Source organism: Zonotrichia leucophrys, chromosome 1A, assembly GCF_028769735.1.
Source record: "Zonotrichia leucophrys gambelii isolate GWCS_2022_RI chromosome 1A, RI_Zleu_2.0, whole genome shotgun sequence".
Taxonomy (NCBI): Eukaryota; Metazoa; Chordata; class Aves; order Passeriformes; family Passerellidae; genus Zonotrichia; species Zonotrichia leucophrys.
In genome coordinates this window covers 6,435,506-6,458,264 of record NC_088170.1, presented here as the reverse complement: position 1 = coordinate 6,458,264, position 22,759 = coordinate 6,435,506, and the positions used below count along the sequence as shown (strand labels likewise).

The 22,759-nt window shown below is 39.5% G+C and overlaps 1 protein-coding gene across 2 annotated transcripts in view; it reads left to right on the top strand.

Moving 5' to 3' along the window:
• The first annotated feature begins 240 nt into the window (after nucleotides 1-240).
• Nucleotides 241-22,759, top strand: part of PHF21B (PHD finger protein 21B) — a 132,828-nt gene continuing 110,309 nt past the window's right edge. The window contains exons 1-2 of one of the 2 annotated variants that reach the window (XM_064736573.1): nucleotides 241-427; nucleotides 1,273-1,338. In XM_064736573.1, coding sequence (XP_064592643.1) covers nucleotides 374-427; nucleotides 1,273-1,338 — 120 coding nt within the window. In that variant the 5' untranslated portion in view covers nucleotides 241-373. The remainder of the gene's footprint in view (nucleotides 428-1,272; nucleotides 1,339-22,759) is intronic. The other variant, XM_064736582.1, reaches the window with a different exon arrangement.

Genomic DNA, 22,759 nt, shown 5'->3' with positions numbered 1-22,759 from the left:
CGCTTTCCCTCACGTATTGTTGTTCTTGGTGCCGCCACTCCTTTTCTTTTTCATTTTTTATTTTACTTTATTTTTTCCGTCTTTCTTTTCTTTTTTTTTCTTTTTTTTTTTTTTTTTTTTTTTTTGTGGTTACTTAAAAAAATTATTTTTTTCCATTTTCCCGCTGAGGGAGGGGGGCGGGTCTGTTGCAAAAAGCGAGAGAGAAAAAAACAAAAACAAGCCAAAAAAAAACAAAAAAAAAGAAAGAAAAAGAAAGGCAGGGAAAAAGAAAAGGCCAAACAAAACCAAACCAAAAACCAAACCAAACAAAAACAAAAAAACAAACTTCACTCGGATCTGAAAGTGGCAGGAAAGTGCCTGGCAAGTTGCAGGGATGGAGCTACACAGCTTGCGGGAGGCGTTAAAAGTGGAAATTCCATGTCAGCAGGTAACAGAATGCAATGCTGAGGCACCGGCCGAGCCGTGCCGGGCCGTGCCTGGCTCGGGCTCGCAGCACCGAGCGCGGTTGCATGTTCGGAGCGAGCCTCGGTGCCGCAGCGGCCCGGGGAGGGGGCGCGGGGGGCGCGGCGGGGAGGGACCCCCGGCTCCCCGCCGCAATGGCGAGCACTCCCACAAAGTACTTTGGCGGCTTCTTTGGCTGAGTTTTTTGTGTGTGTGGGTGCCGTGGAGACGCGGAGTCGACGCTGCAGTCGTGTGAGTGTGCGTGAGTGTGAGAGAGAGTGCGTGTGTGCGTGTGTGTGTGTGTGTGTGTGTGTTGGAGAGATTAGGACGAGACTTGAATATTTATGAGCTTTGCTTGAAACTGACTCGCAGTGTTTACTTGCCTCTTTGTTCCTTACCCCCCTCCCTCCCCCGTCCACACACATACATACATTTAAAAAAATCCATTAAACTTGAAACAGTTTCTAATTCCTCCTTTTTTGCGGGGCGATTTTTTTTTTTTTAATAGAAACTAGTTGCACAGATGAAGCAAGATCCACAGGTAAATGCAGATCCTTTTTTTTTTTTTCTCTCTTCTTCAGTATTTTATCCCTGCCGTAATAAGCGCAGTTGTGCTGGGACAGCAGGATGAGAAACTTTATCAGTAAGAGATCTCATTTTGTAGTCTGCACTGAGCTTTCTTGCTAAGGAGGGTGTTTTGTGTGTGCATGCTTCTGTACGGCTTCGGTGGAATGGTTTTTGCCTTTGAACAATTTCTAGCTCGCAAGTTTATTCATCACGGGGTTAGTTTGCACTTTGCCTTTAATATGCGTCTTGTTGCCGTTTTTGCAGAACGGGGATCTTAAGAAACAAATCCATGAAAGGCAATCAAGAATAGCAGCTCTTAATGAGAAACAAGTAAGGAACAGATCGATTCAGTTGTGCTTGGTTTTTCTTCTTGTTTTTATGATGCACTATCTAAACATCCGAAAAGTGTCTGCGTTAGCTGAAAAATACTGGCGGCAGGGGATATAACATCCATTTTCTTTTGCATAGAGTCAGAAAATGCATGTTTTGATAATGAGGTCGGATTCTCTGATGTCTTGCTGGGGGAAAGAATTATTTCAGTACTAGCAGTAAAAAGATAAGCAGTAGTTAAAACGTAAGAAAAAAAAAAGAGGCGTCCATTTTGAGTTGGTCGACATGTTTTAGGAATATGGAAAATTCTCCTGTCTTGGGCTACTTTGTGCACTTCTGTGTAATGTGCAGAGCAAGAGTTGGGAAGGAGGAGGCGGGAGCCCCGTTTGGAGCCATTTCTGGGTTTAATTACAAAACTGATTTTTATTGATCACTTTATTTCTTTTCTTTTCTTCTCTTTTTTTTTTTATTTTTTTTTTTTATTTCCCCTCCCCACTTGCCTTTCTCTTCCCTTGGTCTGATCTGACGTGTTGCCTTTTGATTCGAGTTCACTTAGGCACTTTCACTTTTTTCCTACCCCTTCCAAAAAAATACGAATAAAACCAGATTAACCCGCTTCAGCAGCCAGGGAGAGGGGGGAGGAAAAAAACCACCAAAAACGGAGGAGAGGAACAAAACAACCCAGGAACCTTCCCCCCTGCCTCCTCCCCTTCCCGCCCTTGCCAAAGTTTTGTTTTTGTGCCGGTGACCCCTGGGCCGAGCGGGGCCCGCAAGGAAAGTTCAGCGGCGGGGGCTCCGGGGGGCTCAGCACCGCGGACAGCGCCGCTGCCCTCGCGGCTTCCCGGCCCTTCTCCCGGCACTTCCCGGCGGGAAAGGCACTTGGGAAAGCAGCGGCAGAGCTGCCGGCCCGAGCCTCCCCCCTGTCCAACTTTCCGGGTGCCCTTTGGGCTCCTGGGCTCCCCGCTCCGTGCCGGGCCGAGCGCGGCCTCCGCCTTCAGCACCGCGCCCGGGGACAGCGCCCACAGCCGCCCTCAGCCGCCCCTGCCTCCCCCCTGCCTCCCTCACACCCTCCCGGCGAGAGGCGGCACGTGTGCTGCTCCCCCGTCCCTCTTTTTTGTTTGTTTTTATTTGTTTGGTTTTCTTTTCTTTCCTTCCTTTTTTTTTTTTTTTTTTTTAATTGTGATTTGTTTTGCTTTGCCGGAGTTGTGCTTAAAGTTGCCAAGTGCCTGCGTGCGGCGTGCCTGCGGGCCACGGCTGCACGCCACCCCTTTTTCTCCCAGGTTTATTGTAATGAGAATTGGTCAGCACTCTCAGTTTGGTAGTGGAAGCTTCCATTTTGTGAGGAAGGGGTGTTGGTTGCTCCTAACATGGAGAAAAGTCTGCGGAGTTTGCCGGTGGGGGATGGGGCCCCATTCATGCTGAACATTACCATTTTGATTGCTTTGATGCCGTTTTTGGAGGGGGGAGGGGAGAGAATGCCCTACTCAGCAGAGCACAAAGATGTTTAATCACTGTATAGAATCAAACCAGATAGTTTCTTTCTAAAAGCAAATCTGACACTACATGATGTGTAAGGGCTGTTAGTCCTTGTTGTGCAGTGTAAAACAGCAAATTGTTGACTCTAATACTCCTATATTTGGTAGAACCTTATTTTTTGTTGTTTTTGTTTTTTTTTTATTTTTATTTTAAATAAGGTAAAACCCTTTCCTGCATCTTTATGTACTGTTTCTTAAATATCAAAATAGTTTTACTGTTCTAAGTGGGTGTTTGGAACATAGATTTGATCATTTCCCCCTATATTGCAGCAACTGTTTCAAGGCTGTTTAAATTTTTATGATCGTGGTAAATGAGAAGCTATTTATTATATGTCATGTTGGAATTTAGATAAGGTAGAGAGACACATTTGAAAATTCAGTTTGAACATTCTGATTCAGCTTGGGGAAAATGGTTTTTGCTACGCTTGCACAGCATATTTATGTATAATCCAAACTAACTAGTAAAAATATCTTGTATATTTATGACTTGCCATTCTCATAATCTTGTAAATAAATATATAGACCATGAAATAATTAAACATAAAATACCTAAATTCTTTAAACAGCAAATTTGGCCTAGCAGGAAACGTCCTATTTTTAGGCAAAACTCTGGATTTCTTTTGCTGTTTTCAACATCCTATGCAACAAGAGCTCATAATTAAGAGCCTGGCTGGTGCTGTGGTGTCCTCATGCTCCAGGCTGCCCCCTCCAGAGGTCTGCACTGAAATCCTTCTCAGGTCACAAGTGAAATGAGTTTGGAGGTCTTAGCTCGTGACCAGGTCACAAACCCATCGAGTAACTTTGCAGATTTGCTATAATTATTAGCTGCTCCTTAGGAGTGGCTTGTAAATGAGCTCTATGTCCTTAAGGGTGTAGAGAAGGAGCAGTGGGACCCCTGAGACCACAGATGGGCTCAGGGTGGGGCTCTTTGGTGGTTTCATGCCCTCACTTTCATGGAAACACCAGTGTAAATTTAAATAGGCAGTTCAAGTAGGGAGGTTATTTTTACATATGTATTTACACTCCTTCCTCCTTTATCCCCCCAAAGATTTGTTTAGGCACAACTAATTCATAATTCAATAATGTATACCTTTGATTTTGTATACACTGAATACAAAAGACCCTAAAATTGCCTTTCAATTTAACTGCACATGTTAATGATGAAACAATTAAACAAACAAACAAAAAGCCCCCCATCTACACCTGTTAGGAACATAGCAGGAGTGAATGTTATCTCCCAGTGCCCCCATTCATCACTTTCCATTGTAGATGGCTACAGTGGCATTTGTGGCAATGTGTACTGTTCTTGAAACTTACAAATGAAGACAAGAAAGAACTGAATGACAAACTCAACTTTTGAGGGAAATTTACAAAGTGGACTTGTATGTGCAGCTGGATTTAAAATTGCATCCCAATCAAGGATCCCTGGTTAGTCATTGATGTTTCCTTTATTTAGAATAGTTTTAATATTTTTCAGTATGTGCAAATAAGTACTTAGAGCCATCATTTTCATTACTGAAAGGCAATAGTTTCAATCAGTTCTTAATTTGGCATCCAACTCAGAAAGATAGCTTAGACTTCTGTCACAAGCACATCCCTCAGATGCTGTGGTTTTGATTAATTGTCACATTTGAGGATGGGTTACCTCTTCTTTAACAAGATATGATGTGTGAAGACTCCATTAGTTAGTCCAGTGGTTTTACACCTTCAGTCTCCAGCACATGCAGAGCAGCAGTTACATTTTTATCTAAATTGTCAAGCAACAAGCATTTATATGGAAATAAAAGAGCCATCATAAGAGCCAGCATTGGCCTGAATAGCACACCAGAGTTGCTCTGCTGCAAGTGTTCCTTGCTCTTTATGTCCTTCAAGAGTTGTTAAGGGTCTTTTAATTCTAGAAAGTTGTCTCTTATTAATTAATAGATTAGGATAAAAAATAAGCAAATCTTTAACCTTCATTAGAAGTTCCTTTTTCCTTGTTCCTCCTTACTGACATAAGTGTTAGGTGGCAAGCCAGGTCTTTAACAATGAACTTGTGTGGGTCACTATATTTTTGACCATGATGAACTCTGAATTCAGACACCCTGTCCTGTAGCACAGTAATAAAAATATACCTTGCTGAAAGACATTATGCCATTCACTTGTGTGCTGCCTCATTTTTTTACCATAATTTACTATCTATGCAGAAAATCAGCATCAGTTTCAGGCAGACTTTCCCAGCCTGTGTTATTGCTGGTTATTTGGGAGTTTTTTGGGTAGTATACCTGAAATGAAATCACTGACTGTACTTTGCCTGTGGTGACCACCAGCAAAACCTGCTTGTGGAAAGTGTTAGACTTCTTAAATTGAAGTACAGTTCTTGTGCAAGTTGTTGGAGATGGTTTAGCTCCAGATGTCTCATTGTGCTGATACTGTCTCTGTTTTGGGGAAGAGGAGGAAGTGGATTTTGGGTTTGTTGAAGTTCATGCTGCAAATGGCAGCATTGTTTACATGAGGTAAAGAGTAAATTATTGATATTGCCAGAGCTCAGTATTTCTTATGGCTGGGTTCTTTCAAGATTATTAAGGTAAAATAAGGGTTATAAGCTTCAGTGCAAACTCAGGTAAAATCTGAAAGGCATTTCCAGATGTCAAACTCTGACCTAAGGCAAGCACAGCCCTCCCTGTTCATGTGGCAAGAATTGCATCCATGTCTGGCTCTGGGTGTCAGGGCAGGCAGGTGATGGGCTCCCAGGTGGAGCATTAAACTTTCCCATCACTGCACTGAGTCTGTAAACACACAGACAGCAGGTATTAAATATGAGCTTGACTTTGCCATTCTTCTCTATAATGAGGTCCTGCTGACTTTGTTGGGAATCCTGGACAATTGCAGAATAAAATGAACTTACTGGATCAGAGTAAAGATTCTGGATAGTAATTCAGAGAGCTCCAGCTCCCAGAAAGCTCCAGTTCTTTTTCTTGTTTTCCAAAATCAGTTGGAAATATATTGCTTGTTTTGCCATCTATAGAAAGAGGAGGAAAAACTAGGGAAGGATTTACCTTCAACTTCTTGGAGGAGAGACTTAGGAATATAGTTTGCATAATGACAATCCTGGCATTCTGTTTGTGCTTTCAGTAACAGCATACTGAGATTCCCATGTCATATTGGAGAAAAAGGGTAATAAAGGACATTTTCATGGAGGAATGGAAATATGGCTTTCAGCCTGCCATCAGGTTGCCCTTAAAAAGATTCATGGAATTCACACATCTGTAACAATTTCTACTGGAGGGGTTAGAACCCCATTTTGTTTGGAAGCTGCACTGGCATGGGAAATGCTATTTCATTCCAGCATTTTTCTTTGACTGCACACTTTTCTCTACTTGTACAGTGTATCACTTGGCAGGGCTAACTGTTGAAAAGAGTGTTACATTCATTCTAACCATTTTAAAGAGTTCACTTTGATATTTTACCCACTTAAAACACCTGCTGTCAGAACAGTACAATTGATTTCAATTAACTTTGAATTTCTTCAATAAGATGACTCTTATAATAACTCCAGTAATCCCATGATGCCTCATTAGAGGAGCTGGCTATGATGATTATCCCTGTGATTTAGCAATTTTTTCCCTACAATGCCTTTGTCTATTTAGAAAAAGGAATTATGCCAACAATACCTTTTTATTTCATTTCTGGTTTTACACTAAAGACACTTGCTATCTGTTACACACTAAAATATCTAATTTATGCTTGCAGCAAACAGGTATTTGTTCAGATGTGCACAATACTTTAGCAGGGAAACTCTTTCAAAGCAATTTAGTTCTTTGTAGGAACTCTGCCTCTTGGAGTTAGAATTTGTTTTAATTTTTGAGCAGACACTTGGGTAGCTGTGAAGTGGTGCTTCTACAGGAGTCTTTGTCAGGAGCTCTGGTTTGATGGAACCAAATCTCCACTGCTCATGCTGTGTGTGGCTCATCCAGAGCAGTGTCATGGCAGATGTTTGAACCAGTTCCTCTTGTCTCAGGATCTGGTGCAGACTGCTTGGATCTGTGGAAGAAAAGGGGAATCTCTTCTTTCCATGGCATGATGCTAGAATGGTGGTTTTAAATAACATTTCCAATGGGATACTGCACCAGTCTAAACACTTCTGCTATGCTCAAATAGAGAAAATCCCTTTTCATCTCATTGCAGATTTGATTTTCAAGTTGAAAGCATGAAGGCATATAAATGTTCATACAAAGTTACTTTTAACTTTTCCTTCTATGCCTTTCTCTTTTTGATCAAGGATATTATATGCAGTATTTTTGTACTTGATTATAAAATGATGCCTCCTCCTCCCCTCCACCCCCAAAACAAAATCTGAAGCACCAACAACATTTTTAGGCAATAAAGGATAGAAATTTGCAAATCAATAAGACATGACCATGGTAAATGGTGTATGTGTGGCCATAGTGCCAAGGATGGAAACTGGTACAGCAGAGGAGTTGGAGGTAAGGGAAGTATGAAAATAGGCTGCAAGTTTAATATAAGAACAAAGAGGAGCCAAAAAGAACCAGAATTGGACTAATTAAAATGCAAATTTGTCATTCTGCCATTAAAGTGGACAGTTATTTCAGTGTAATAGACTTATATTTGGTCTATCCAATCCTCATCACACATTTCTCTTATATGTCTGTATATACATATATTTTATATAATTTTTATTTTATTTTATTTTAGACTTAAGGTGCTACTACTTTTTTATTTGGAATTGTTCTTGAGTTAAAATGTACTTCATGAAAAATGTTTTCTCCCCCACTGCTCTCTTTTTTGAATCAGCTGCTTATTGTTATGCAGTAGCAATTTCCAGAGTGTCATATGAAATTGCTGATGTGGCTTAGTTCCTGCTCCAACCTGCAACTGCCAATAGTAAGGCTCTATTGAAATCTAATATGTACCACAGGGCTTTTTGCACATGTACAGGCAGACCCTTCTGCTTAATAGACAGAGAACTAGGAAATAGGAGCATGTGTCTTCCTTTTTAACCCATGGAGAACTTAAATGTATGTCCAAGTTTAAATTATAAACCAATCCTTTGACTGAATTAAAGTAAACCAGAGTATTGACCATAAGTGCAGCTGCAGTAAAATCAAAACAATAAGTACTTGAGAGCTCTGTAGATATGATGGGTGGTGTTAATTTAGGCTTTTGAGAGGCAATCTTATTTTCAGAGCTGTAATTCTGTTTTAAGAGCCTGGGTATTGAGGCTCTGGCCAGAGCAGTGTGTTCACCTGAAGGTTGGTCTGATTGCTTGTGTTTAATTGAGAGAAGCATATAACTGGCCTTGAAACAGAAGTTAAGTCTATATTGCATATAAGTTATTTTTGTTTCCACATTAATTTAGCTTGATCCTGTTGGTACTTTGTGATGTAGCTTCTGTATTATCTGGGGAGAAGGAGTGGAATTGCCTTTCTGTGCAACTCAGCTATTGATGACAAATCTTATAAGGTTACAGAAAGTGAAATTGTATATTACATTTCAAATAATTGAGTCAAGTGAGAATCATTGATACTTTTGACATGCAGCAGAGATTAACCTACATTTTCTATAATGATCTGTTTTTCTAAAGTGCTTGAAATCAGCTAAGATTGCCTAAAGATTTATTGGTGAGTCAAAGCTTTTCTAAGAATGACGAAGAGAGAAGCTTCCATTCTCAGAAATGTACAGAGTGTCTCTGTGTATAAATTTGCTTCTGTGTCTGTGTGTGTGTGGGTGTGTGTGGTTGGGTGTGAGCATAAGGTCTTTCTCTTTGATATCATTCAGGCAGAAAGCCAATATGCGCATGTAAATGAGCCTGAAAATGTAATTAAAAATATATATACGTACTGGGGACTGCAGCACAGAATTTAGTGTGAGATGCAGGTTATAAAGTGACAAGTAACATTTCCTATATAATCACTGATACTAACTCTCATCTGGGATTTATGCATCTTGTGTGTTATTAAGTGCCAAACAGATAAATGCTGAAATTATTTCTTTAGCATCGTTTCACCACAATGACTGAAAGCAAAGTACATCTTGCCCATTCTCTTCCCTTCAACCAAAACAAAAGCCTGAGTACTCCTATCATCCAAGTGTTACTAGGAGGACTAAAAGTATTTTACATAAGGTTAGATAAAGGTCTATTTGATAGCATATCTTTCCTGGCAATAAAATATTACAAAACAGATTTACTTGTGAATATATTAGATCAAGGAAATTCTCTAAATCATTAACACACATCTAGGAATTTGTATACAGATGGAAAAAAAAGATTGCCAGGGGAAAGACATGAACAGTTTTGTCCTTTATGTCAGTGTAGATAACAAAGGCTTGCATATAAAAGCCTATATGAGAGGCACCTCATAAACTCCAAACTTTAGGCAAGAAGCCAATTTTCTTTGCTTGAAAGTATTTTCTGAAAGTTAGGTCAGAGTGCTGGGTGCAGAAGCTAATGTTTCTGCTCTCCTGCTTAGGGAGAAACTACTTGGAAAAGCATTTATTTTGCATTTAAAAATACAGGTGGAGTCCAGATGCATTTCTATTAACAGCTCTGCAGCCCATAAATATGTACAACCTAAACCAGTGCCTTATTTACATTATTTTATTAACATTCTTTGCTGAGTGGGCTTGAATGGAACACAATCTCTCATATAGAGGATCTAATTATAAACACAAGGGACAGAACCAAATAAGCAGTCTTTAAAGGGAAAAGAGTCTGGCAGCTTTGTTTAAAGTGTCCTTTAATGAACTTCTTTAGCAGCTTGTATCTTAGCAACACGTTTTATTACATACCAGTGCGGGAGAAGCAGTTTGCAGATGGAGTTGCACACAGTAATTTATTTCCCCCCTTTCCCCCCTTTTTTTTTCTCCTCTGTGGTGACTCAACTGGAATCTGCAGAGTAGCTTTTCTAACACTGATAGCTCACTGGAAATCCCTGATTGGTTCATTTGTATCTGTTCTGTTTTGTTGGTTGATGAAAAAGGCATTTATTATGGTAAATGCATACTGATTTTGCGTGCTCTTAGAAATTCAGATATGACTGTTTTGAATAGGCATGGATTTAAATGGAAAACAACCCCAGCTTTTTCCAGAGCACTTTTTTCCATGGATGTGTTGCATTCAGCACTCGTCCTTGGTTGCACACACCAACGAGTTTCCAGATTTGGAGGTTATTTACTCCCCATGTAAGATGGAATTGTTTTAATTTCTCATCTTTCACCCCTTCAAAACTAATTGGAATATAGGAGTGACAGAAGTATTTGCAATCTTTTTTTTTTTTTTGTCTTCTTTGACAAAACCTGGCACTTAAACTGCAAATACATTTTTTAAAAGCTGCTGTTTCAGAAACCAATTGAAATTCTGCACTACTGTCCCTCCTTCAAATGACCTACAGGGCTGATCTTTGTTGAAAGAAATACTTTTTGTTCTCTTGTCTACTAATTCCAGACTAAGTTTTCCTCATATGTTTTGAGTGAAAAAGTGGGTAGCTTTTTTCAATAGGATCATTGGAGGAATGTGGTATTACTGAAGATGAGTATCAGCAATACAATCCAGATTTCATTATTTTTTCCTTATAAATTAAAGGGGAAAAATGCCTTTAATGAGCAAACTAAATACTATCCAGCTCAATTTACATTTTCTACTGGCTAGGCAGGTGTAAGTCCAGAAATATATTTCCCTGGAGTTCACTGGAGTTACCCAGAGTTTGCACTGGTATGATAAAAATCCAGATATTACCAAAGGGAGCAAAGCAGGTAGGAGGGGAGAGGGCAGATGAAGGCAGTCCAGAGTGTTGGGAGAACCCACAGAGGATGGAGATTGTTGGCTTAAAGATGCTGCTCTTGGGGATGGCTTCATTAAACTTCAGTTAAGAGCTAATATATTAGGGGTTGATATTAAAAAGACAAAACCTATCCATTTCATAAAGTCCATTGATATGTGCAAGTAGACAGGAGAAGGCTTTTGAAAGAGATGGAATTGTTTCTCTGCTTAACATTAGTGAAATATAAATGCATTTCCATTAACTGGCAAACTGTCGTATTTCTTGAGTGCTTAGTTCAAAAAACCCAGTTTCCTTTCACTCCAAAATATGGATGGATGGATGGATGGATGGATGGGTGGATGGGTGGATGGATGGATCTCTCCAGTTTTCAGGTTTCAGTATGTCGAGTGACAGCCTGCTTCTTGTCCCTTTTGGATCTGCAATATCTCAGCCTTAGCAGCAGCATGAAGGAGTGCTTTGAACTTTAAAAGCAGTAAGAGAGGTGAAGAATGAAGAGGTAAAAGATGTTGTAGTCCCACTCCCCTTAAACCATGATGATACTGGTTTTAAAATAAAAGGATGTCCTCAGCCAAAAGTGATTCAGTTGCCATCTGATTAACTTACTTTTTCTTTCACAATTCAGCCCACTGTTAATTAACTTAATTTGGATTGAGAAAACTCTTATCTGGGGAATGCACTAGAATCTTGCACATGATGGTAGTCCAAACTGTCAAATAGGCTAAATCATGAAATTTGCAATATTGCTGGACAAAGGCTTGTATCTTTTTTCTTTGTAGCTGTAGATCCCTAAAAAAAGAGACCTGGAACAATTCATGTCCTGTCAGGAGAAATAGTATTTATGCCAGGCACAGCATTTAAAGACCATGTCTTAGGTTAATATTTTAATGTGATAGAGCTGGGAATATTTAAGTGATGTATAAAAACAAGAGTCTTAACATAAGAAGAAATTTCATTCAGAAATGTTGCAGTAAGAGAGAACAAAATTAACTTCATTATTTTCTGAAACATTTAGGAAGGAATAAGAACCTGTGTGTCAGATTGACTAAAATAAATCAGCAAGACCAGTGTTTCATTTTTCCTTCAAGAAAGAAAAAAACCCATTTTTTCTCACAAACATTTCCAGAAACTTCTTTAACCCTCTGAATGCTAGTCCTCATTACAGAATCTCATTACAGAAGTACTTTTAGTAAAGGAAGCTTAAAGGAACTTCCATCCCCAGATGAAGCAAAGACTCATTTATAAACAATGAGAGCAGGAACAATAGAATGCTGAGTGCATTCTGCATGAATAATATAACTGAGGATTGTGAGAAGCCTGTGATTTCTGTAAGCCAAACTCAGTTTGGGAGTGCAGCATTCTGCTGATTTTTTTGACATTGGAGAGCCATCCCTTCTCCCTGCCATGTGTATGTGCAAACACACACACAAAGGCCTGGTACTGATGATTAAAGAGGGGAGTCAGCAGCTCCCAGCAATGGTGTAAATTCATAAAACTAGTGGAAATTGGGCTGAGATCTAGGCCAGCACTGAGCCTGAGGTAGGTGGAGCAAAGGTGAAAGACCTGGTTTAAGAATAGACTCTGAGCTTCTGTCTGTATCCTTGGCTGGGAGGCTGTTTGCATTTGTGTGTTTTTAAGTCAGAGAGTTTATGAGGCCTTCAGCATGAATTCCTATTTCTCACATCTTTAATAGATAATTTTTTAAAATGAGACTATATCTGGATTTCAGACCTTTTGGTTGAAAAACTTTGGCCATAGTTGATTCTATTATCTTTTTTCCCTCTTGCACTTTCTTAATAAAGTAATTCTCCTAAATATGCTGAAGTTTTTTGGGTCTGGGCCTGTCTTTATCCTGTGTGTATTTAGGTTTGGCTTAATGAGATTCTTTTCCAGGGTTCAGACCACAAGATAATGCAAACAGTGAAAGCAGTAGTAGCTGACAGTTTCCCATACACAGTGGAAGAATAAAGTTCCCCCAAAACTCATCTTTGAGTGACTTTACCAACTGTTACAAATACAGAGCAAGTAAGATGGCATTTTCCTGGCTTGGGCTGCCTGAGGTGGTCCATTTCACCCACTGTTATGAACTTGCTATCCTATTTTATAGAAAAATAAAAGAAAGATGTTCTTTCCAACCTAAGACGTGTTCTTTCCAACCTAAGCCGTGCTGTGTTTCTACGCTTCTCTCAAAGTTGAGTTGTTGGGTTATTTTGCAGTTCAGTCCCTGGATGCTGTCTGAAATTGCCTCTATTAAACTGAGTGCTGTCAAATGATAATGATGGATTTTGTAAGATGATCCAATGTTCTGAAAGCTGGGCTAATTTATTTTCTAAAGATCTTCCTACTGTGTGGCCCCTGTTAGTTCTACCAGTGTTAGCTGGGCAAATTGGTATGCATTAGCTTTGTCTGTAATTAAAATTTCTGATAGTCTTCTATTCTGCTTCACTGAAATGAAAAAAAAAAAAGGAAAATATTTGAGATCTTCATGTTAAGATTTTGTAGTTTCCTTGGGTGCAGTTGAGCTGTGCCTGTTTATACTTCTCAGAAATCTGGCCCAGGTGGACTTAAGTTTTCTTGCCATCCCAAAACTTTGAAATTGGCCAATAACTCATACAATATTTGTCTGGATCTCTCAGGTTCTTGCTCTCTCATTAAGCTGGCTTCAGTTTAGGTTAGCATCAGCCACTGGTTTGCTGATAGACTTTCTCAAAAGTCTCTGGCTAAACCTTTAGATTTTGGTGTCAAAAAATAGCTTTAAAAATATTATTCCAGAACAAAGTCTGAATAATAATGCTGAAAATTGCTACATATTTACTTAATGATTCACTGTTCCTTGAAAAAGATCTTTTGATCATCAGATAGTTATGTATTCATCAGCTGGCCTGTTCCAACCTATCGTATAAATACATGAAGTTTTCAAAATGCACAGTTCTCAGCAGACTAGGCATGTACAGAATCTGGCATTTATCAAAATGCATTTTCTTGACATGACTAACTCAGCACTCCCGTAGTCTGTTGAGTTATTATCCACTGAAGGAATTTTACCTTCTCTGGTTAAGGATCCTCCCAAGTAATTACACTATTTTCAACATAAAAAAATCTTGAAATTGGAATTAGTGGATGCTGGAATTCTGTGAGAATTTGATTTGCTGTGCTGAATGTGCAATGGATCAGCCTTAAACAAAAATAATTTGGTTGCTTTACATGCTGTCTCCAGTGTTGTTCTGAGGGAACTGACTGTTGTCTAAGAGCATCCCAAATGTATTTAGTGGAAATGGCTTAGAAGACAAAGTAGACACAGGGATTTATGTTTCAAGGGCCAGATTCTGCCAAACTCAAGGGTGTTGGCACAAACACCCTTCATATTTTAAAGAGAAAAATCCCCTCCTCCTGGAAGAGGTGAACAATGTGTACAGAGATCAAAACACAAAAAGAGCTTGAGAAAACAAATTTGAGGTGATATCTAGAGCAAAGGGATTAAAATTGAACTTGCAGGTTCTTTGTGAAAACAGCAGGGAGGTCTCAGTATTTTGATGAGAAATAGAGAGGTATAGGTCAAAGTTTGAGATGGGAAGATGATTTTCTTTCCCAATTCCTGGCAAAGCAGAGGCTGTGGAGCTTCTGTGGAGGAGCTGCTGGCAACTGGAAGAGGTCTGAGCAGTCTCCTTTTCCCACATTTCCTTGTTTCCCAGGAGAAATGGGAGAGAACATTTTAAGATTAATTAGCTAATGATGATATGCAGGAATTCTCTTCTGCAAGTTTGATGCTAGAAGGGATATTAAGATGAGGATTGATACTCCTGTGCACGCTTTTTGCTCTTTGTTTATTTACTTGGAGCTGATACAGTCTTTCACAGAACAAGCTTTTGCTGAATGTGTACCCAGGAAATGTGCAGGAAGATGAGTTTTAATGTGATTCAAATCAGTAATGTCAAAATGTCAATCAGTAATATCAAATCACTAGTTGTCAGAATGCTATGCAGTTTTATATCTCAAGGCTAATATACTACATCTATTTTTAATTACCAGCTGTAACTGGAGGTGTGATTGATTTTCCTCTACTGGAATGTCATTACTAGCATTTCTGTATTCAGTTGTCCATGTTAAAATTTTGAATAACCCTCTATTTAGAGTGATGATGTCCCATCTCAGAGTGGTAATTTCAAGATCAATAATCTCAATATTGAAATAACTTTTAATTCCCAGGATGGAAGCATCACTTTTCTTCCCTCACTTGTTCCAGTGAGGTGTAATATAAAGCTGATCTAGCAAAATACATGAGGGAACCTGTCTTTCTATTTGTTTAGGTAGGTAGACCCACCTTAGCTGGGGTAGGAGGAAAATACAAAGTGCTGAGATGGTGGCATCTAATGCTGTCACTTCCTTAGGACTAAGATGATCAGTTTCTAATATGGACACTGTACCCATCCCAAGGGCTCATCCCTAGGCTGATCCCAAGGACTGAATGGCTGTTTCTGTGTGCTCCACAAGTGTGCTCTGCTGTTGAGTTTAACACCAACAGGATCCACCTGGTCCACTCCTGAATTACTTTGCACTGTAAAACCAAGTACAAGATCTACAGGGTGATCTGCTTCAGAAATGAGCTCCTGAATTGGAAGCAGTGTTTAATGTGGATTTACTCAATATATGTTCCTTGCTGGTGGGTTCCTCTGACACTTAAAACAGCACTGCTCATCTCTGGCCCTTCTGTGTTTATAATGCTGTCCCAGGCTCTGAATGGAGGGGAGGGAGGAAGGCAGTTTCCCTGCTTGTGGGCACGGGTACATCAAGTGCTTTCCTCTCTATTCTACAGAATGGGGATGAAGAACCACCCCCCTATTATCTTTTCCCACGTTATTCTGAGGGCTGGAAATGTTTTATGTCCTTAAGATCTGGGCCACTTCAGGTCTTATGGAATTCTGGAATTCTTCCTAAAGCTTTTATTTTCTTTTTTTGGATGTAAAACTTATATCCCATTCTGGCTGGGAAAAGGGTCCCTCAAGGCTGGAGCCTCTTCCATGGCATTATAGTATTTTGGGTTGCAGTCTGCACTTAATGCACTTAATTTGTCTGTGTTAGCAGAACTTAATGTCCATTGATTTTGATATTTTGCTTGAACAGAACATTAGAGGGGCTCTTTGGAACTCCTCATATTTCTTATGAAAATGCCAACATTTCCCTTTTTCAGTAGGAATTATTGCCTCTCCTTTCAGATTCCTAATGTTTGTAGTGTTGTCCATTACACAAGACCCAAAAAACTCAATGAGGTTCATTAACATAAGCTGTGGTTGCTCCATCCCTGGAAGTGCTATGGGCCAGGTTTGATTTGGCTTGGAGCAACCTGGAATAGTGGAAGGTGTCCCTGCCCATGGGAGAGGGTGGGACAAGATAATCTTTGAGGTCCTTTCCAACCCAAACCCATTCTGTGATTCTATGATAAGTTACTGGTTTTTACCCAGCAATTCCTCATATACCAAGTACAGGTATAGATGTCTTACACAATTCTTGCCTGACACACTTTCCTGATTTTCTGCTGTCAGCATGTTTTTCAATGGCATGGCACTCCTTCTCCACAGTAAAAAGTCTGCATAGAAAACACATCACAGAATTAAAGGAGAACTGTGGATGCTGAGGGATTAGTGTGTAGTGGGGATCTTGTGGAGTAACAAACATTTCTTTAAAACTTGTGAGGTACAAGATATGTAAAGGTACATTCTGCAGTGGTCCTCTTACTGCAACCACAGCAGAAATGAAAGCTGGACATTGTGTTTGTCTCAAAATGACAAGAACACTGGAACAACTTTCCAATAGAGGAAGTGGAAGCAAACAACCAGTCTTTTATTATCCAGTGAATAAAAGTGAACCTTTTTTATTATTCAGTGAATAAAAGGTGAATCTGTGACTTGCAAAGATGTTGAGAAGCCTTGGCAGGAGAAGAAAACACATAGCAGCTACTTGTTTGTGGGCCTTAATGTTTGGAACTATTTCTGCAGAAAAACAAGGTAAAGGACTGAAAGAGCAGCTCAACATATTAGCCAATCTGTATTTTACATCATGTGGGGAGTTGGATCCAGCTGTCATAAACTTCTTGATGGACAGATGCTTTTGTTCTAAGAAGAAACTGATTTCAAAATTATTTTCTGTTCTAGTTCTTATGGTATCAGTCATAGGAGTGTTTCTATAATAAGTTGAATAAAGAGACTTTCAAGGCACAGATTGCTCAGTTTGTAGAAGAGAATTGTTATTTCACAGTAAATCATACGATTTCTGGCACTTCATTTTTCATTGGGATTGTGGTAGGTGAAAGAGCCATGCAATACCTGAAAAGCCATGAAACATTTTCTCAGAGTACAGTGCTCCACTGAGATACAGGATGATAAGGAGAGCACTCCCTGTATGGAGATAGAGGTGACAGTTTCAGTTCTGACACTGGAATTTCTTTTTTAGCTGCCAGGAAGCACCAGAAGATGGCATGGTTTGTACAGATGCGTGCTGCAAAGTGAATGAGTGAGCTTGTGAAGCTGCTATTAATAATCTTGGGCAGAGTGTTTAACACTGTAGTAAAGAAAAGCAGCAACATGAAGTATTTTAATTCTTATTTCTTCTTTCTGCCAGTAAAGGACAGCAGTAAGATCAAACTTATCTATTTAGGAATCTCTCTGTCAGTCAGTCTATCTGTCTGTCTTTCTATCCTTCTCTGAGTTTGGATGGTGCAGAAAATGGGAGGGGAAAAGTGAAAAGAAAGCAATTGTGATGTAATCTTGGTGCAACATACACTGAAAGGTCATCCTTTCAGTGTATCAAAATGGGTCTTGATGGTGACTTAAAAAGATGCTACTAAAGTCTTCTTAAGAAGGTCAGTTTTTTTTAAAATTACTATATTGAGCTAATTTTGACCATCTTGTCTCAATTTTAAATCTCTGTGATTGCTGTTTGCTTCAGTAGCCTCCAGATGCTTTTTCTTGTATGTGGAAAACCTGGCAGTTATGAATGTTTACTGCTAATGAGCTGCTTTTTGTGAAAATACATTGATTTCTAGATCAACACCACAATTTTAAATGGCCTTTGTAAACTCTATTACAAGTAGCTGTTTGCAGAGTTCAAAGTCTAAAAATTAATTAAAATCTGAGGCCCTCTTTGATATAAAATATTTAGTTGTTTTCTTTCTTTTTTTGTTTGGAATGTTAGATGTTTGTGCTCAGTTGGCAACTAATGGTAACTGCAAGTTAATTTGGTTATTGTATTTTAGGCACCACTAAATATTGGAATGGAATAATGGAAATCCTGTTCCATTGTTACATTAGCAGTGGTCTTTTCTGGATTTGAATTTGTAAAAATAAGGCTAAGGTTTTGGAGCAGGACTGATTCACAGCATTTTGAGGACTCATTTCTGTTGTGACACAAGACAAAGTACTGGCTGTTGGTTTTTCCTGAGAATGTGGTTGGCTGCAAAAGTGGAAGTGGTTGGGTTTGGGATGGGAGAAAGTCCTCAAAAACAAGGAAGGATCTTACAGTCTGATCTTTCAGGAATCTTAAAGATTTCTAAGGACTCTATTGGTAATTTGGGGAATAAACTGCAACTTTATGTCAGTGTTCAGTGTGTGCCTATAGCAAATTTTCCTCTATTGTGCAGGACTGTGGTGGAATAGTCAAGTTCACTTCAGTCCAACAGCATCTGAAACTGCCTGTTCACCTGTGTGAAACTCCTTTGCAGAACACCCAGATCTCTGGCAAATGTGGAAGTCTCCAGTAGAAGGGAACTTATTTAAAATGTATAGAATGGTTCAGTTTTTAAAGGAAGAAGTTTCATTACTTTCTCTTTTTTTCTGTGTGAAGGAAAATAATATATTTGCAAATGTAATTACAGTTTTGGAAACCACTTGTCAATTATTTTCTATTAAAGGACCTTCCAGAAACCTTTCAGGAGTCTCTTGGTGTTAACCCAAGCACAGAAATGCAGGGGAGAACTTCTGTCTGAAGAGCTTTCAGTTTAGAAAAAGAGAGATTATAGTTCCACTTCCACAGAGTGGCACCTGAGGCTCAGAGGTATTTAGCAGGGCTGGGAAGTTTGCAGCAGAGCTGGAAGCTGAATCCAGGGCTTCTATGTCTAGTTTATCAGTTTACCTGCATGGGCATCCTGTAAAGGTGCTGCCCTTCTACACTTCTTCTGGAAGGGATGTGAGCATGCTCTGGCTCTTAAATGAAAACATTCAGAGTGCTAAATAGTCTTCCTGATGGCATTTTCTACTAGTTTTGTTGCAGTGTGAAATAAATGAAAGAAAGGCCAGTGGCCTCTCCAAACAGCCACAACAACAACAAAAAAACCCCAAAAACCACAAACAAACAAAAAACTCCACCAAAAGAAAAAAGAACAAAGCTTCATTTTTTATCCTTGATGAAATATTTATTTGGAAGCAGCACAGCAAGTTGGAATGGTTTGATTTGATTAGCAAGTCTAAATGTATTAGCAGCAAGACAGAAACTATATTACGATTAGTGGTAATTAGTTGCACTGATTACTTCAGTCTCAGCACTGTTTGACAGATGTGTTTCTGTGGTGCACTCCTGAAAGAGGAGCATGCTTTACCCTTGTGGTGGTTCTTGCCTTCCCTTTTCATGATGTCTTTGTCTTATCATTGTTTGCTGATAAAGTCTCCACTGTGGCTGCTGCAATTTGTGGCTTTGCAATACAAATATTCTCTTAAAAGTGAAGTTTGAACTGGGAAATAGTGATGGATGTGCTCATACTGATGCTTGACAGTCCTAGAGAAAGCCTCTTGCTCTCCATGGAAATGGTCACAGCCAGCCTATCATCCTTGATAGTGCCCATCAGCCCTGTCCTTCAAGTCTGATCCAAACCTTCATGAAATAGGAGCTGTTTCTGTGACTGGAGAAGGCTTTGGATCAGATGCCTCCACTGGACAGAGGAATCTGGCTTCCCTGCCTGCTTAGCCCTTGGTCTGTGTAACACACAGCAGGGACTACTGGTGTCAGGATTTGCAGCAAAGAGGCTCCTTAGGATCAGATTAGGGTGAATAAAACCCTTTGGGTGGAGTGTATCCCACAGGGCAGAAACAACCTCTTCTACTGACTCCCTGTGGTGGGGAAACATGGAAATCTAATTGCTGTGTCTGACTGAGGAGCAAACAGGAAGGAGAACCAGCATTCTGGAGCTACAGTTCATGGTCTATAACCCACCTCAGATACACTGCTCAATCACTACATCCCTATAAATTGCAAGTGCTACTTCAAAGAGAATCCCTTCTCAGGTTGGGTGTCCCTTTATAGACAGTCACTCTCTAGAACTGTGGATCTGACTGTGGATCGTTTGACACAATCATATTGTCCAGGAGCTATATCTAGCTAACCTCACTGGCTCAGCCTCATGTTGATAAACACATAAGGCTCTGACAATCATTCTGTTCCTTAGGAATAAATGGATACAATTTTGAATGTCCTGGTTTTGGTGTATGAGCAATAATCCCATTATCAGTCATCCAGAATAAAGTGCATTATAGACCTATGCACTGTATTTGAGCTATCTGGGGACAGATAAGCTAGAAATAAGAATTTGTGTAAGCCAAATATTCTCCATCTTTCTCCAAAACATACATCTTATGTTGCTGTGCATGTGTTTTGCTTGTTGCTTTAAAATAGTGGTTCTATCACCAGACAGATATGATAGGTCAAAGAAAAAGGAATCATTTCAATGTGTGACACAGTTACTTGTTAGTATGGCAGAAAATGGTTAAACATTAAACAGGTTAAACATTTGGGATTGCCCATGGAAAACATTTGAAGATTGCCAGACAGCTAGCTCTGGAAGAAAGGTCTTGGATGCTAATACTACATGAGTGGACAATTCATAGCCATCAACTCTTCTAGAAATATGTGTATATTTCCAGCTGGATGAACTTATGAGGCAAACTTTAGATAAAAAGGTAAAATGTAGAGTCTGTCTTATCATTCTAGAGATGAGATGATTATGTCCTTTGCCAATAAGGCTGTGTTTCTGGATGTTTCTTTTGGCAGATCACCAATCCTTAGTCACTGCTATGATAATACTGAGCACTGAAGGGTTTTCCTGGATTGTGATGTCCTGGGGATCACTCTGTTATTTGTATCTTGTACAGTTCTTAGGGCTTGTAGTTAGCTGCAGTGCAAAATCATGGTAAACTGTATGGCAAGTAGGGAAGGATCAGCTAACCTAACTGGTGAAGAAATGTTAGGAGATATTTAATTGCTGAGTTTTTTTTCTCTGATGGTGGGATTGTGCCCTTCTGCAAAACTCTGGGCAATGTGAGTTGGTGCTTTCTGGCTTTTCTGGCTGTGTGGTATTTCCCAGGGGAGCTCAGCACGAGTCAGGACAGAGCCCAGAGCCTGCAGTGAGCAGAGGTCAAGAGAACCATCACAGAGATTGGGGCAGGAATGTAAAATGAAATTAATATGAGGAATACATAAGAAAGAGAGAGTGGAGGACTGTGCAAAAGGCAGGAATAGAGGAGGCTGAGTGCTTACAAACCTGAAGGCAGCTCCACCATGGCTCTGCCTCCCATGGGTGCTGCTCCCTCTGAACACCCTGTCCCAGCTGGGAGTCCTCCTTCAGGATTACAGAAGGTGTCCCACTTCTTGTCATCCAGCTTCCTTTAATAAAAAGACTTTGCTTCTGCATTTCCCTCTCTTCCTCAGCTCTCCAAGCAATTAATAAGCACAAATTAATACCAAACTCCCCAAGCCCTTATTGTAGATAAGGCTTGTCCCCTTTTCTTCTGTTCACACATGGGTGAGGAAAAATATGGGGCTTAAGTGGTGTGACAAAAGTCACAATAAACATTTGTGGCAGGAGTGGGAAGAGATCTTCTTAGTGGTATGCTGACTTTTTGCAGCTAATAGCACCTTGAAATCAAAAGCTTATAGATATGCTTATGGATCTGGACCTTATTCTGAACAGTTGCACTGTGTTTGTGGTATCTACCTAGTCAGCAGATGTTTCACTGAAATAATTATGCCCATGTGGTTTGGCAGCTGTAGAAAAAGGAACTGCACAATATCTCTTTAAATAGTATATGGAGTCTTCATGTTCCCAATACTTTTCTATAGCTTTTTTTTATATACTTTTTACTTACAGCTTAATACTTTTTATAAGATTATGAAGTGAGCTGGTTGTCACGATGAGTGGAAAGCCATCTGTGAATGCATGGCTTCCTCAGAGCATTTGTATGTAAACTACAACGTCATGACAACAGTCCATAGAAAACCTCCTTTACTGACTGGAATTATAGAAGGTGGCAAATTCATTGGTCAGCTGAAACAGGAAATTTAAGTGAAGGAGAAAAATAGTAGATGAAATTAATCATAGAGCTTTGAATATGGAAAAAGATGGATTTTCAGAATTAAATGTAACTTTAAAAAAGGCTTTAGAGGATACATAAGGTAACCTTCTGGCTGTCATGCTCAATTTGTCTTGATTTTTGGCAGGTCACCTGCATAGGCCATTAAACTGATTGTCTGGGGATATATGCTAGAGATGGAGTAAACTCCCTAATATTAATTTAAGAAAAGGTGATAATGGCGTCATGCTGACAGTGTACATTTATAGCAATCAACGCTGGCAACTCCTTGTTTGAAAGCTATGAAAACTAAGACCATGAATTTTCATTAATGGAAAAAAAATTAGAGACATGCCTAAAAATTGAAGTAGGACAGCTTTATACCAAGCTATTAAAACCTGTGTTTTTAGAAACCATTACTTGGCTTCTTGCACTGATCAGAATGTTGCATTTAGGGCCTGTCATGACCTGCTGTACTTGTTGCAGGAAACTATCAGGAAACCTGGAGAACCCAAATCAGCTCAGAACCCAACTTCACAGCTACATCTTGTATTAGTTACTTGGTCAAATGATAGTACCTCTAGCACTCAGGATGGTGTCTTAACAACCAAAGTCTGAGGTTAAATTTGCACTTTTTTGTTTGATATTAACTTCTGTGTATATACACATATCTGTCTATTGGTATGTAATCTCTCTGTATATATATATATATATATATATATACACACACATATATATATATGTAATTTCGTCATGAGCACGACAGAGCTTTAGCATC